This window comes from Penicillium concentricum (genome assembly GCF_028827145.1).
Source record: "Penicillium concentricum strain IBT 3081 chromosome Unknown utg000004l_segment0_segment0, whole genome shotgun sequence".
In the NCBI taxonomy this organism is placed as follows: Eukaryota; Fungi; Ascomycota; class Eurotiomycetes; order Eurotiales; family Aspergillaceae; genus Penicillium; species Penicillium concentricum.
In genome coordinates, this window is record NW_026622757.1 from 2,541,091 (window position 1) to 2,556,171 (window position 15,081).

The following is a 15,081-nucleotide window of genomic DNA, read 5'->3' on the forward strand; positions in this document are numbered from 1 at the left end:
TCACTATGTTTTGGGGCAACAAAACTCCGCAGGCATCCGAACAGGACCTGTCGCGTACCGATTCCTCGAAGAACGATCCCGCCGCATCCGCCTCACAAGCTTCTGGTACCGCATGGCTCGCCGGACACTTGCACCACCTTACACCGGAGCAGGACGAGAAGCTGCAGGAGTTTAAGGCGCTGTGCACTGAGCGGAAATACTACACCCCTGCTGTGGAACGATCAGAGGGTGTCGAAGCAAAGCCCGCCAGCCAGGATGATGCGACTTTATTGTATGTTGCGCCTCCGCGCCAGACCCCACCACAGCTAGAAATGGCCAAAACGAAAAAGATGATCGAGTACTGATTTTGATTATTTGCGCAGGCGATTCCTCCGCGCTCGCAAGTTTGACGTTGAAGGCGCGTGGGCTCAATTCAAGGACACTGAAGACTGGCGCAAAGACAACGCCATCGAGGAGCTATATGAGAACATCAGCGTGGATTCATACGAGGCCGCTCGACGGATGGTGCGCTCTACAATACCTTGCGAACGAGAACATAGAGCTCGTGCTGATATCTACTCTCTCTACAGTACCCCCAATGGACAGGCCGTCGCGATCGCCGCGGAATCCCTATCTACGTCTTCCAGATCCGCCACCTGGATAACAAGGCTGTCGCTGCTTACAACTCCACCATGACTACTGGTACACCCGAAACGCACAAATCATCCACAGTCCCCGCGCGCTTGTTGAACCTCTTCGCTTTGTATGAGAACCTTCTCCGGTTCGTGATGCCGCTCGCGTCCGCGCTCCCACGTCCGAACCCAGAGACGCCTATCGTGACGTCGACCAATATCGTGGATGTCAGCGGTGTCGGGCTGAAGCAGTTCTGGAACCTGAAGAGTCATATGCAGGATGCTAGTGTTTTGGCCACCGCGCATTACCCCGAGACGTTGGATCGAATCTTTGTATGTTGTCCACCCCCGTCTAATCCGTCCGGAGGGCCGTTGAAGATAAGATCGTGGAACTAACTCAACTGTCAGATTATCGGAGCACCCGCATTCTTCCCAACCGTCTGGGGTTGGATCAAGCGCTGGTTCGACCCAGGCACAACCTCAAAGATCTTCATTCTCTCCGCCGCAGAGGTCGAGCCAACTCTCACTTCCTTCATGGAGCCATCCAGCATCCCCAAGCAATACGGTGGCGAGCTGGACTGGTCATGGGGCGAGATGCCGAATCTAGACGAGCCCAGTCGCGAACTCCTCCGTGGCATCGAACAACCGATCACCGACGGCCAAAAACGGAAGGATATCCTCAAGGGCCCTGTGTTGTTCGAGGGCGATCTCCTCAAGGTACTGGGCACCGTTGATGGAAAGGAGCGGAGGGAAATCGTTCCCATCCCGAAGACACAGGCTTCGGTCGAGTCAGAGGCTAACTCCGCTGGTTCTGCGGAGAAGGCGTCTAGTGGCGCAGAGGCTAAAGCAGAGGATAGTAAGACTATTGACGATGTGGCGGTTAAGGTGAATCAGTTGTCTGTGGAGGAGACACAGAATACTGTTGCCGCATAGAGCACATAGAATGGCAGCAAGAATAATCGTGGGGTTTGTGTTTGGACATACCATTAGCGATGTGACATACAAGATAGCGCAGATCTCAATACCGAGGCATATTTTTTATTCTATCTATTTTGTTGAATATCTGGCTGCCTTTATAATGTACACTAGGGAATTGCATGTGCTTGCGAAATCATTGCATGATGTCGGTAGTGGCCCCATCTTTTCAACATTTATATGCTGTCTTTTTACTTTGCTCTTGTTCTCTATATATGAAATGTGCTCTTCTTCAAACTGGTGATGGGCTTTGATTCGTGCTTAACGTTTAATAGAGTTGGTCGTAACCCCCAGTGTCGGGCTAGAATGCCATGAGTGTATCCCACCCCCCAAGACAGGTTCAAACAAGAGAAACAAAGCACTATAATCCATGATATCAGAATATCCTGCTGTAGAGAGCTATTCTACCGCTACAGCCCTAGACAAGCTAAGAAAAGAGAGCAAGAGACTATAGTGGTGAAGGGCTGTATAGAAAGGGAGCAAAAAAAAGTAATCCGTCCCAATTACTCCTGGTGAGGATCGAAACCCTCACCAGTTTCACCATTGCTGACCTTCCCAATGCGGTATCACCCGTGCTCACTGTTCCAGCCAGCAATCAGATGACCTCGTGTCTCTCACCCACTCGGCCATCCAGGGAGGATTTTGGCTGACTACTTTGGACTTGAGTTAAGTAGACCATCTGGATCTCATTGAATCAAGCAGCTAATTACCTAGGAGTCACCATTTACCAACATCCAGGCCCTGCTCTCTCGTTTGTATGTCTATAGATGTCAGAAAAGTGACAAACGGATTTATATATGATCATCAAGAATTGCTGTTTATGGGGCATATGGCTTTGATATTCTAATACATTTGGCTTAAGATGAATATCAGGGATGTTATATTCAATAACACTGGACTGTCTTTGTAGCTGTCTTTTCAGATGTATGTCCACCTTCTCAGTGTTATAACTAGATTGATGGAAACATTAGCCATGGAATACAGAATATGTTGAAAAGATTAAATCATATAGAGCGTCTGTTCTAGATATAATGGAACAGAAATCCAGGAAATATCCAGAAACCTCACTAGTAGTAAGTTGACCAAATTAGGAATAAGGGCTTGGTTGACCACATGACTCAGGGCAACGTCACATCTATACGGCCAAATACGATGAACATCCAGAATCGGGTCCTGATTAACCAAATAAACAAGTCCTTTACTTATGAATGCCCCTGTATCATGATATCATCCCCGAATCAGCCCGAAACACAAACATAAGGCAACCATGTTGAGCCCAAACGCTAACTAACGCGCTAAAATGGCCATGTTGTTGGGAAAGATACCAAAATGAGATGTGATCGACATCATATTCTAAACCAGCCAAACGTCCGAGGCTCATTTTTGCGGGGAGCGTGAAAGAAGTGGGCTTTCTTCACATGCGCCGAGCGTCTCCAATGACCCGAACGACTGGGGAGTGATCGACAATAAGCCCAAGCACTTAAAACCCACCAATCCACCCCGTACCTGGGGGTGGGCTGAAGTGTGCATTCCAACACCCTTATACCGTCTACGAATCATCCATAATGAGTCCCAACCCAAAGGACTCCATGAAGTCCACCTGGCGGCAACAAGCCCGCTCAGAATGGACTCTCTTCCACTGGTTCTACGAACTACTAGGAATTCACCCAGAACACCTCGACAAGAACATCCCCATCCATCTAAAAGAAGACGCAGTGCCCTATGTCCCAGACTGGTCTATGCACCGCTGGGTCCTGACGCACGCCGCCATCCCCCTCCTACTCCACCACGCCTACGTCTCCTTCACAGGCCACAACCTCAGCGCCTGGGGCGCCTTCTTCCTATACGGACTGGCATTCAAAACCATCGCCATCCATGAACTCCACGTCCTCCGACGACTGGGTCATCAGCACGGCTTCCTAGATGGCGATAAGCACGCCCGAGACGGCGTCCCAGACGTCGGCGTCGCAAAGGTCGTCCGCTCACTCATGTCAACATCAACCTTCCGCCCAATGTTCACCGTCTTTATCGCATACCACGCAACAAACCCACCCTCAACAATGAGCTTCATCTGGCTACCCCTCGAAGCCGGGCTATACGGTATCATCCTCGACTTCTGGTTCTACTGGTATCACCGACTGATGCATGATGTCGGCGCGTTATGGAAATACCACCGTACCCACCACCTCACTAAGCATCCGAACCCGCTGTTAACGCTGTACGCGGACTCTGAGCAGGAGTTCTTCGATATCCTGGGTATCCCGCTTATGACTTATTTCAGTATGCGGGCTATGGGGATGCCGATGGGGTTCTATGAGTGGTGGGTTTGTCATCAGTATGTGGTGTTTGCGGAATTGGCGGGTCATAGTGGGTTGAGGGTGCATGCTACGCCGCCGTCGACGTTGAGTTGGGCTTTGAGGTGGTTTGATGCGGAGCTTGTCATTGAGGATCATGATTTGCATCATCGGAAGGGGTGGAAGAAGAGTCATAATTATGGGAAGCAGACGAGGCTTTGGGATCGGATTTTTGGGACTTGTGCTGATCGCATTGAGTCTGTTGAACATAATGTTGATTATGTTAATTCGTCGCCTATGCCGTTGTATTGAGGTTGGCTCGTTGATGATTTGGTTTTTTTGGTGTGGAAACTCAGTACATAAAGTCTGTACAGTTGTGGAGGATTGTTGATATTGTTTTCTTTTGCTATGCTGTTTGATATTACGTTAGATCCTTGGAATCTTATGTTTCTGAATGAATGAAATGTTCCCTATGACCTATGACTTTCGGTATACCAGGCTGCAATTTCTTTTCAGCAGGTTAGATTGGCTGGAGTACGGTATGGCGACTAATATTCGCAGTGGTATGCTAGTACTTGAGGTGCTACGTGTGGAGAATTTGATAACCAACGTATGTATTACAGTCTAAAGAACAATATGACATCTGGTATATGAGCCTAGAAGGCTTAAGCCCTCCACAGGGCATTAACTTGCTTCCTCCGGGTCTAGACAAAAAGTTAGCAAATGCACCTGGAGAAATTAGACAGAAAACTTACCATCGGAGCCAAAATGGTGACACCAACTCCGAGTGCAACCACGGTGAGAACGAGCTGCAGCTTGGAGAAGCTTTTGCCAAGAATATCAAATGCCTGACTGGGCGTGGCTCGGGTACCGTAAATATCGCTTCCATAAGCGAAGATAAGACTGGTACTTTCCAACAGGGTAGGGCGAGAGAGCACAGCCTTGATGCCGGCGACATCGCGCGTGTGCGAGAGGTACCATCTACCATCAAAGTCGAGGTAGGGCGCGTAGCGGAACAGGCCTTCTTCGGCCTCGGCCGCGGTGGGGTCACGGTCGACAGGGCGGCGGGGGTCGAGGACGGGGCGAGGAATGCCAACGAGAGAGTTAGAGGAGGGGAGAGTGCAGAGAAGCTGACGGGTGGTGATGCCCTGGCGCGTTTGAGTGACGGCCATGTGGGAGATGGGTTCGGGGATCATGAAGGCCTGGGAGATGACGTGGGGCAACGGGAGAGTGGCAGTGCTAGAGTAGTTGGTGGCGGAGTCAAGAACACCACGGTCGTTGGGGAAGGGGGATTCATAGAGCTCCGAGATCACCAGTTGGTAGCCCTTGGCGGAGGACTCACTGCCGGTAACGTCACCCCAGAATGAGTAGGCGAACCAGTTCTCGGACATCACGGATGCGATGGGCTGCGTGGAGTCAACACCTGCTTGGGTGGTTGCGTGAAGGACCTTGCCTGAGACTCCGTCCAACAGGTAGAAACTGGCGTTGTGGGTCTGCTCGTTGACCGCAGTCACCAGGGCGAGGTTAGGGTTGAGGTACTTGTAAAGGACCGAGCGGTTTCCAAGGACCCTGCCGATAGATGCAACAGGATCATGCGCAGGGCGAGCGGTCGCTTTGACGACCTTCTCTCCGGAGGGAGGGATAAACTCCCACACAGGAGTCTTGTTATCCTTTGCAACCCAGCCGAGGACTCGGCCATCAACGCTGGTGGTTACCAGGAACCCATTGTCGTCAGCAAACGCAGTGACCGGAGTACCATCTTCACGGACACCGACGGTGGCCAGTGAACTTCCATCCTGCGCCTCGAAGACAGCAACCGAGTGGAGTTTGCTGTTGGATGGTTCGATGCGCGAAACGATCTCTCCGCTCGACACATTCAAAGTCACAGAGCTTCCGTCGTCGGAGTAGATGGTCGCGACTCCAGGCGAAGCCAAAATAGCCTTCACATTCCACTGCGACGTCTCCACTGCCTGGATGCCCCACGACACGGCGCCGTGGTCGCCAGTGTTCAAGGCGTAGACACGGCCGTTCTTGGTGGCGACAATTACTGATTTGGCAACTCCAAAGCTGTCTAGGTTGGACACCTCGTCGGTTAAGATACTGCTCAGAATGCGCTTAGGAAGATCCTTCAGCCACTCGGGCAGATGTTCCAAGTCCCGGATATGACGCTTCACCCGGTGTAGGTACGCGCCGTACACAGTCTCGTGGCCCTCGACCTCCAGCTCATGAGCGAGGTCCTCTTGGGCGGCAGTTTCCGCCCAGGTAGCTGCGACAGCATCAATAAGACCCTCATGCCGAGTCCACTCGATCTGGCCATTTCGGATGAGTTGCCAATCTCCGTGCTTCCGGAAAAGCGCCGACCTAACAGCCACAGATTTTCCTTTGGCAACGACCTCTGATACTGAGTGAAGGGCCCTGTCAGAAGAAGGCTTCTGCAGATCCCATCGTCCCAGAATTCCATGAGAGGCGGATGATACAACAACGGCTTCCGTGTCCGTGATTCGAGTGAAATAGACATTAGCGTCAATGACACTGGCCGCGACCACCGACTGGCCGGGCAGATAGGGCAGCCGGTAAGCCTTGGCGACCTTGGCAGACATCAAGTCTACATGGTAGACCTCAGACCAGGCTCCAGCCTCGGTTGCAAAGTGGACCAAGAAATGGGGCAGAGCGTTGAGTTTGTGGGGAGCGTGGACTGTGATCTGTCGAATTTCGGAGCCGGAGGTGTTGTCAATGGCAATAGAGGCGACCTCCTTGGTACCGATGACATTGACCTTCAGGAACTTTTGCGATTTGTCGGTCCAAACGATGATAGGCGAGGCGGAATTAGCGCCCACATAGTGGACGGACTCTGGGGTAGCCACATCAGCCTCATAGTTCAGAATCTGTTGACGGGTCTGTCGCCCAGTCAATGGGTCCAAAACGGTGACTTTGATCTTGTAACCCTTCAACATAGCCGACTGGAGTGAAATATAGAAGACTTCCGTGGAAGAAGACGACACTTGGAATGGAACGTCGCCGCTAGAAGAACAATTCATTAGCTTGGGACTTGTAAAAAGAAAGCCAAAGACAAAACCCACCTTGCATCCTTGTATTCCCACACAGTCCTTCCAGTGTTTCCATCCAGCCGTCTCACGATTCCGGTGCCCTCGCTGGCAACCACAGCAATCGTATCTCTCACTCCGGAGGTCGCGGTAGCATCCTCAAGCTCCAACAGCTCGAGATCAGCAACCACACCCTCGGAAACTCGATTTTCCCATCCCACCTTGCCATCCTGGGCACTCCAGGATGAGATGTAGTTACCCACCGCAGCTATAACAGCATCGTTCCCATCCAATCCGCGCAAGAGACCCGTCCCATGCGCAGGAGAGTCGGCCGACCGCGAGATGTTCTGGCGCCATACCAGCGCGCCGTCGCGGGGGTTCACAGCACCCACGAGCAGCTTGTCAGATAGGGTATAGAGGAGGGAGGCATTTGAAGATGGAGATGGCTTGAGGAAGAAGGTCGAGTCGGGGGATGGGGTGCCGAGAAGAGCGTGGTGGAAGTCGATGTGGTTGACCTCGTCAGAGTAGATGGCCGCCGCGGGCGATAGGCACGCGGCGAAAAAGAGCGCCGCCTGAAGCCGCATTGTGAGTAGCTCTTATTGGAGCATTGAAGAGGGGAGGAGGGGAGGTGTAGAATGGATGTTGTCAATACAATCTTGGCGGAGTCCGGGCGGTGATGGCCGCCCCAGATCCCAGATCCTCCCCGTTCCGTCTACATCCATGGACATCCAGGGCAGAAAGGTACACCTTAGTACATCGCTATTTACAAAGTCATCTGGACATTAAACACTGTTCCAGTTCTCTGCGGTCTAGGTATCCAAATGAGAGGGTGAAGAAATATCTAAAAAAAGACATACAAAAAGAACATCTAAGAAGAGTCCTAAAAAGACCCCTAAAAGACTACCAAAAAGACATCACAAGGCCGCATAAATATCCTTATGATATCGACAAGAAGCTGAGCAGGCTGGTGATTAGCAAGACTTACATCGAAGTCTGCCGAAAGGGCTAGTATGTAATTCTCCGTTGACAGTCGCACGAGCCTGCAGGATCAATCAAATCCATCAACGGGCTTTCCAAACCAAAGGTTCGTCGTATTGAAAATCGGACGTATTGCGCGAATATCTCCTTGTTCAAACATCACCTCAAATCCCCTAAGTGGTCTTGCTTGAGGATCAATCACTATTTGATTTCCTGGACGACGATAGCCAAGAACAATATTCGGGATATCACAACGATAAATAAGCTCCAAGCCGGCGATAAAAGTGTTTCCTGAGTCTGCATCTGAGCGTGGGTCTGAGAGAATAGAGATAGCGAGTCCCAGAACAGCCCTAGAGAAGGGAACTGATTGAGTCAATGGGTTATGCTCGGCAAAACATGTCGCGCACAATTTCCAATTAGCTGCATTCAGCGAACCACGAGTTCCCCTGTTACAGTATATCTTCCCGGCAGCTTTTTGCCACTGCGGAGATTCTGCATTGCCAACTCCATCATGAGATAGAACATTCTGCTCTCTAGTCATGGTACAGAAATCTCTCAGCCATCGGTTATGTCGCCAATGCTGTCTTCTGCGGAGCTCGGGGTGTAATTTGGAAACGTTGTGAGTACAACGGTAAATTAGTCGCCAGTCTTTTTCACGCTTGATACCTTTAGTCAGAAAGGCAAGATAGCCTCTATCGCCGTGTATGAAGAACCTTGTTTTCCAGAATGTTTGACCTTCGAATATATCTGCCATTGCCCTTGAATAGAGTCGCTGGCTGAGGAAGTCCACACTTGATGAATTAGTTGCAATTTCCAATCTTAGTTCAGGTGGGATTCGTTCGAAGTAGTGTGCATTAATGGTACTTCCACGTAGAAGGTATGATCCATCCGTGACTGGCAAGGCTTGAGTAGCTGCGCGGAACCCACGTGCCGGAAGCATTGGTGGAAGCTCGGGGGGTTGGATGCAAAGCCTACGATGAGCCGGAGCCGCCAACGTCAGGAAAAGTTGCTTTCTTGCCAAATAAATACAACCAAATATTGAAATCGACTCACCCAAGGTGGAAGCTTCAATATCCCTATGCCATTGCGAGGGATTTTCTCTTAGTGTTTCGAATAACTTCTCCCGGTTCAATACCACCTTTGGATTGTTTCGAAAGAAGCATCTAACATCACCTATGAAATAAAAACACATTTGGTGGATTTGGTGGAGTCCCCTCTAGTAATCTAGCAACCTCATCCCATCTTCCTTCATATTGGTGGCCCTTTGTACGTCCGGAAATGTCCGTGAGCTGAACACCGGATGCAGTCAAATGAACTAAGACAATTAGCAAGGACTTCTAAGAGCAGATGCGCAGAATATATAGTAACGCACTCAGAGGGCAAGCGGTCATGGATTACCCAGGGGTCTATTCCAAGGCTCGAGGCATCTATATAGATCTATACATGTATGCATTAACTACTCCCAAAAACAGTGCAACGTTACCGAGCGGCCATTCAAGCGTTCACCCTGATATCTCTAGTATCCTTCAGGTCAAATGGTGATCCGTTCCGGCTAACATAATAAGATAGCATAGTCAACTACGCTAGTTAACTAGATCTATGGATTATCCTAATAGCCGATGAGATTATTATCGGCGAGAGCACTAAGGGATATATCGGGAGGAATCAATCTAGTAAATGCTATCACCAGTAGTCGATCTCGTAAACCGAGGGTAAGATAAAAGTAGAGGCTTTATCGTCATTTACTACCTCCGGAACCTAGGAATATAGTAGAGCTAAGGGTAACCCTTATAGTAAAGAATTTATAGCTATAGCGGCTTTTAATGTTATGATACTCTATATAAAGAAAATATCCTTTATCGTGATCACTCGGAAGAGCAATCGAGAGTAAAAAAGTGAGCAAAGGGACGACTCTGGCATCAAGCCCTCGTTGCGTCGGTCACGACTGAAAAGTTGATAATAGTGTAGTATCAGATGGCAGAATCAGATATGAGCAAAAGGGTAACTTGAGGTTATTGGTGTATAGAATCATATTTGTTCTATTGAAGTGAGGCTCTAAAGGAAAATGAGTGTAGTGCTGTTGATGATGAGCATATATATGCTTTCTCCATAGGTGAACCTTACTTAACAAGGCACGCTCTTTATGGAATGACCAGTTGAAGCGCGTGCCGACAGCAAGGCATCTCTGCTGGCTCTTTTGATCGAGCATAGTGCTAATAACGGGGAATAATATTACATTCCGTCCTGCACTGCTAAGCGAGTACGAGTAGGGCATCTATTCGCCAACCAACAGTGTCCGCCGCGGAGAAGGACGCTAAACAGTCTGTGGCACGATGGGCTTCAAGAGGCCACGTCGGCCATGATTGACATGCAGATGGAGGGCTTCAGGGTGGCTGAACCAAGCTGAGCGAGCCAGCAAAGGAGAAACGGAGGCTTTGTTCTCCGCAGCTCGGGGATGTCTATACTTGAAAAGGTGTAATGGTGGGTGCCTTAGGTATCTGGCATCAACCCCTGAGCTAACTAGATAGAGCGGCAGAGGCTCTTTGTCACCATCTGGTAGTTGATTGGTGGGCAAAGGGCGTAAGCCTGCAGGGCACAGGCGCTACTAGTTTCAGCCTCGTCGACAAGACAAGAGGGAAATCTAATTATTAGAGAAAAAGGCGGGCATTGCACAAAATTTACTCTTCAATAACTCACAATGAATTCAGATTCAGATAGAGTATCTTTTGCATTACACGCATTTTCAGACCCTTCGGCCACAAGCACCTCAGCAGAGGCTAGAGCATCATCGGCTATAAGCCTTCGTGAGAACACTCCACTGACTCTGGTGCGCCCATTAGACTGATGCCATATCTTTACTTTAGTGGATAATCCATCTCTAGGCGAAGGAAGAAGAGATGGTGAATATGCATGGAACAGCAGTATGAGTCGTGAATCACACTGCCCATCTCCACCGCGTCAGAACCAAGGCGCTAGCAGCACCGGTCGCGAAGATGAGCCATTTATAAAAAAAACTGGGAGATTTATAATGGGAAAGGATAGTTGGTTATGGGAAATAACATCCCTGGTTTTCAGCGCTGCCTGCGTGGTCGCTATAGTGGCTGTTCTAATCAATAAGCAAGAAACCACTCTCGCCGCATGGAATCTACCAATCGCACTCAACACTGTGATTTCAGTCCTTGCGACGGTTTCCAAAGCGTGCTTACTACTCCCTGTGGCGGCATCCATTAGCCAGTTGAAGTGGCTGCATTTCAACAGACCCCATCGATTGAGCGATTTGGACTTGTATAACAATGCAAGCTGTGGACCCTTGGGTGCACTATTGTTCGTCTGCAAGCTACCTCTGAGCCTGGGGGCTCTGGGTGCGGTTATAACCCTTGTTGCTCTGGCGTTCGATCCGTTTGCACAGCAGTTGGTATCCTTTCCAAGTCGCCAGGCTGCCATGCACAATGAGACCGCGTCTTTCAGGATCAGCCAGGCTTATGAAACTGGGGCGTATTACAACCCGCAAAACAACATAGTCGGTGAGTTAGTACTGCATCTCAGGGGATGATGTGGTATATATACAAGCTGACAATGGCCAAAAAAAGACTATACCGACTTTGCTATGCAGGGAGCCATTTATAATGGGGTTTTCGGATCGCCTTCGCCGCGCGCCTTCATCTGTCCAACCTCCCAGTGTACCTGGCCAGATAACTCCAGTTACATCTCACTGGGTGCGGCCGGAGCATGCAAAAATGTCACCCAGTCGGTCGTTAATACTTGCGAGTATCCCATGAACTCAAGATTAGGAGACTGCAACATCACCACCCCCGGAGGCTACCATCTCACATCGAAAAGGCGACATCAAAGCGCGACCTTCCAGTACACTCTGTTGAACACGACTATCGGTCCTAGTAAACCATACGCGGACCTTATCAACTTTGCCGTGTGGCGCCTGATTGGACAAAACCTGTCGGAATTCGAAGTCCACGAGTGTCGATTAAGCCTTACCGCGTATCTCTACCGCAATGTATCAGTCACGCGAAATACCCTGCACATCCAGGACGAAATACCCGTACCGCTGAAAAGCGTTGGCTCGCCAAATTCCGGGTTGAACTGGTTCAGGCCATCAGTCGGGCAGTTCCCGCCGGAGGTCATGTTTGCACTTCATGCCGCAGATCACGCAAAGATTACGGACCTTCTAGCTGATATTTTTGATGCTCAAGCCATGACCCCCTTTGGGGAAGGAGCTGCACTGACTGACGTCCTGGTTGCCGGCAACTTATCCCGCATTGTGGAAAATATCGGCTGGGGAATCACAGAGCGAATTCGCACCGGGCGAAACAGTACCATTGCGAATGGACTGGCCTATCGCCTTGAGACATATATCCACGTGAACTGGCCGTGGATAACACTCCCGGTATTAGTAGTGATTGGCGCGGGTATCTTACTTGCATGCAGCATTATGTCCAATTTTCGACGCAGCGCTACTCTCTGGAAGTCTTCTAACTTGGCTCTATTATTCCATTCTGTGGAGGGGGTAAGAGACTATGGTCACATGCCTTTGTCGTCGAATGATGTGCCTCTCGCCGGTATCGAGGCCTTGGGGGACAAACTGTGTGTCTTACGGGGTGATAATATGGAATTTACGCCTAGACCTTAGGATAAGATTATAATTGAATTAGAGAGCTTCTTGTCTTTTTGGGGTGGCCCTCTTCCTGGCTATTTCTTCCCTTGTCACGTATGCTACATGTGTACAATAACCACGGAAATAAAGCGAGCAGTCCGGAAGCATTCATTGAGAGTCCGGAAAGATCCCGACGGACGTTCCCTACATCGACCCGGGGCTCATGTATGCTATAATATATATATCACCTCCGTAGGCTGGTTTAGAAGTAGCTATTAGTCCTTCCTAATATCACTACATACACTTTTTCTCTCTATTCCCTGATTCCAGATTTATCCTAAGTATCCCCTTAGATACTATCCAAGGGTCTTACAATATTCTTTCGAATCCAAAAAATGTAATAGATAAATCGTATATTGTGTCTCAGTATATACTAGTTTCCGAACGACACATCCCAGCGAAATAGCTCATTTCCACTAGTTACCTTATCTGCCAGCAAAGAACGAGTTTAATCATCACGGTTCTTGTTGAGGTATCCTAAATTGATATGTAGGTCAGCATATAATCCTCAAAGCCTTTCAGAAAAGAATAAGAATCACGTACCCTCAGCCTTGTTTAGGAGCTTGCTGCCAAAGCTATCGCTGGAGTTATTGTTACCACCGTAGCTGGAAGAGTCATTGTTGTTATCGCCGTAGCTGGAGGAGTTCTTGTTGCTGCTGCCGTAGCTGTCCTCATTACGGTTGGAGCTGGACTTGTTCCCGTAGCTGGAGTCGTTGTTGCTACCGTAGGTGTTGCTGGAGTCATTGCTGCCGTAGGTATCCTTCTTGGAGGAGCTAGAGTTGTTGCCGTAGCTGGAGGAGTTGTTGTCATTGTCGTTGTTACCGTAGCTGGAGCTGGTGTTCTTGCTACCGTAGCTGTCCTCATCACGCTTGGAGCTAGACTTGTTTCCGTAGCTGGAGGAGTCGTTGTCATTGTCGTTGTTACCGTAGCTGGAGCTGGTGTTCTTGCTACCGTAGCTGTCCTCATCACGCTTGGAGCTAGACTTGTTTCCGTAGCTTGAGGAGTCGTTGTCGTTGCTACCGTAGGTGTTGCTAGAGTCATTGCTGCCGTAGGTATCCTTCTTGGAGCTAGACTTGTTGCCATAGCTGGAGGAGTCGTTGTCATTGTCGTTGTTACCGTAGCTGGAGCTGGTGTTCTTGCTACCGTAGCTGTCCTCATCACGCTTGGAGATAGACTTGTTTCCGTAGCTGGAAGAGTCGTTGTCGTTGCTACCGTAGGTGTTGCTAGAGTCCTTCTTGTTGCTGCCGTAGCTGTCGGAGTCATTGTTGTTACCATAGCTGGAGCTGGTGTTCTTGCTGCCATAGCTGTCCTCATCACGCTTGGAGCTAGACTTGTTTCCGTAGCTGGAAGAGTCGTTGTCGTTGCTACCGTAGGTGTTGCTAGAGTCCTTCTTGCTGCTGCCGTAGCTGTCGGAGTCATTGTTGTTACCGTAGCTGGAGCTGGTGTTCTTGCTGCCGTAGCTATCCTCATCACGGTTGGAGCTAGACTTGTTGCCGTAGCTGGAGTTGTTGTCACCATAGCCGGAGCTAGTGTTCTTGCTGCCGTAGCTATCTTCGTCACGGCCGGAGCTGGACTTGTTTCCGTAGCTGGAGTCGTTGTTGTTGCCACCGTAGCCGGAGCTCTGGTTGCCACTGCCGTAGCTGTCGGACTCGTTGCGGTAAGACATTTTGATTGATTTAAGGGGAATTGGTTTATGTTTGGAATGAGAAGATGAATAGAACTTGGAAGAGGATGTAGTGATTATTTAAGGGATACTATGTCTATCCCAACATAAGGTGAGCGGTTTATTTCTCTCCCAGGAACGGGGTCGAATGGAATAGAAGAGAATCGCCCCTCTCTTAACCCCTCAATGACAACATTCGGACAAGCGAGGCGAGCAAGTCAAGCAGGGGCCAATGATCGTGGCACGGAGAAGCTAACATCTCCAGAGCTCACTAGTCTTTTTGCTTATTTGGTATTGATTGCCCAAACCTTGGGAGCCACTTTTCAGCTGGTGTCGCTTAAATCGGAATTGACCCCATATTTGATCCATAGTTAATAGTGTGATATCATCCAATCTACGAACAGAAGATCACGCCATGAGAAAGCCATGCGAGCTTGTGATTTGCTGGTCGAATTTAGTTCTTTATTGGGAAGCCGGACTTAGCCGCCCTAAAGGATAGAGTTCATTTCCCCTCATGTGTGGCTATGCTGGTTTATTATACAGCCACAGTCTAGACTATTTACTGTGAGATAGGTGGGATGGATCTAATCCGTAAACAAACGTGCCTACATATGTAGGCGCCCTTGTCTTTCCTTTTTTTTTTGGCCAATAACAATGAGATGAACCAATCATAATTGAGGATCTGTCCTTTTCCGGGCCCACTTAGGCAAGATCTACCTAGATCGCGCTATTGATTTCTATCCATGGAAGGTAACGTGATGCATTTATCTCCGAGATCCGCCCGTATCTTTGGTTTGATTTCGACAGTCCATGGTACGATCGAAGATCCCTTCTTAGTCAAGAACTT

General features: G+C 49.4%; 5 protein-coding genes across 5 annotated transcripts; 3 read left to right on the forward strand and 2 right to left on the reverse strand.

Annotated features, from left to right (window-relative positions):
• Positions 1-5: 5 nt before the first annotated feature.
• On the forward strand, positions 6-1,544 carry N7517_009920 (SEC14 family lipid-binding protein; the record flags this gene model as incomplete). The annotated part of the gene is made up of 4 exons (XM_056727643.1): positions 6-271; positions 363-504; positions 570-944; positions 1,020-1,544. 4 exons carry the CDS (start codon positions 6-8, stop codon positions 1,542-1,544), a joined length of 1,308 nt encoding a protein of 435 aa, XP_056576215.1.
• Positions 1,545-3,151: 1,607 nt separating this feature from the next.
• On the forward strand, positions 3,152-4,192 carry N7517_009921 (sterol desaturase family protein; the record flags this gene model as incomplete). The annotated part of the gene is made up of 1 exon (XM_056727644.1): positions 3,152-4,192. One exon carries the CDS (start codon positions 3,152-3,154, stop codon positions 4,190-4,192), a length of 1,041 nt encoding a protein of 346 aa, XP_056576216.1.
• Positions 4,193-4,545: 353 nt separating this feature from the next.
• N7517_009922 (uncharacterized protein) lies at positions 4,546-7,508 on the reverse strand (the record flags this gene model as incomplete). Its single annotated transcript, XM_056727645.1, has 3 exons — positions 4,546-4,584; positions 4,636-6,901; positions 6,961-7,508. 3 exons carry the CDS (start codon positions 7,506-7,508, stop codon positions 4,546-4,548), a joined length of 2,853 nt encoding a protein of 950 aa, XP_056576217.1.
• Positions 7,509-10,930: 3,422 nt separating this feature from the next.
• Positions 10,931-12,547, forward strand: N7517_009923 (DUF3176 domain-containing protein; the record flags this gene model as incomplete). The annotated part of the gene is made up of 2 exons (XM_056727646.1): positions 10,931-11,426; positions 11,493-12,547. 2 exons carry the CDS (start codon positions 10,931-10,933, stop codon positions 12,545-12,547), a joined length of 1,551 nt encoding a protein of 516 aa, XP_056576218.1.
• Positions 12,548-13,106: 559 nt separating this feature from the next.
• On the reverse strand, positions 13,107-14,237 carry N7517_009924 (uncharacterized protein; the record flags this gene model as incomplete). The annotated part of the gene is made up of 1 exon (XM_056727647.1): positions 13,107-14,237. The coding sequence occupies one exon, from the start codon at positions 14,235-14,237 to the stop codon at positions 13,107-13,109; it is 1,131 nt and encodes a 376-aa protein (XP_056576219.1).
• Between the last annotated feature and the right edge of the window lie 844 nt (positions 14,238-15,081).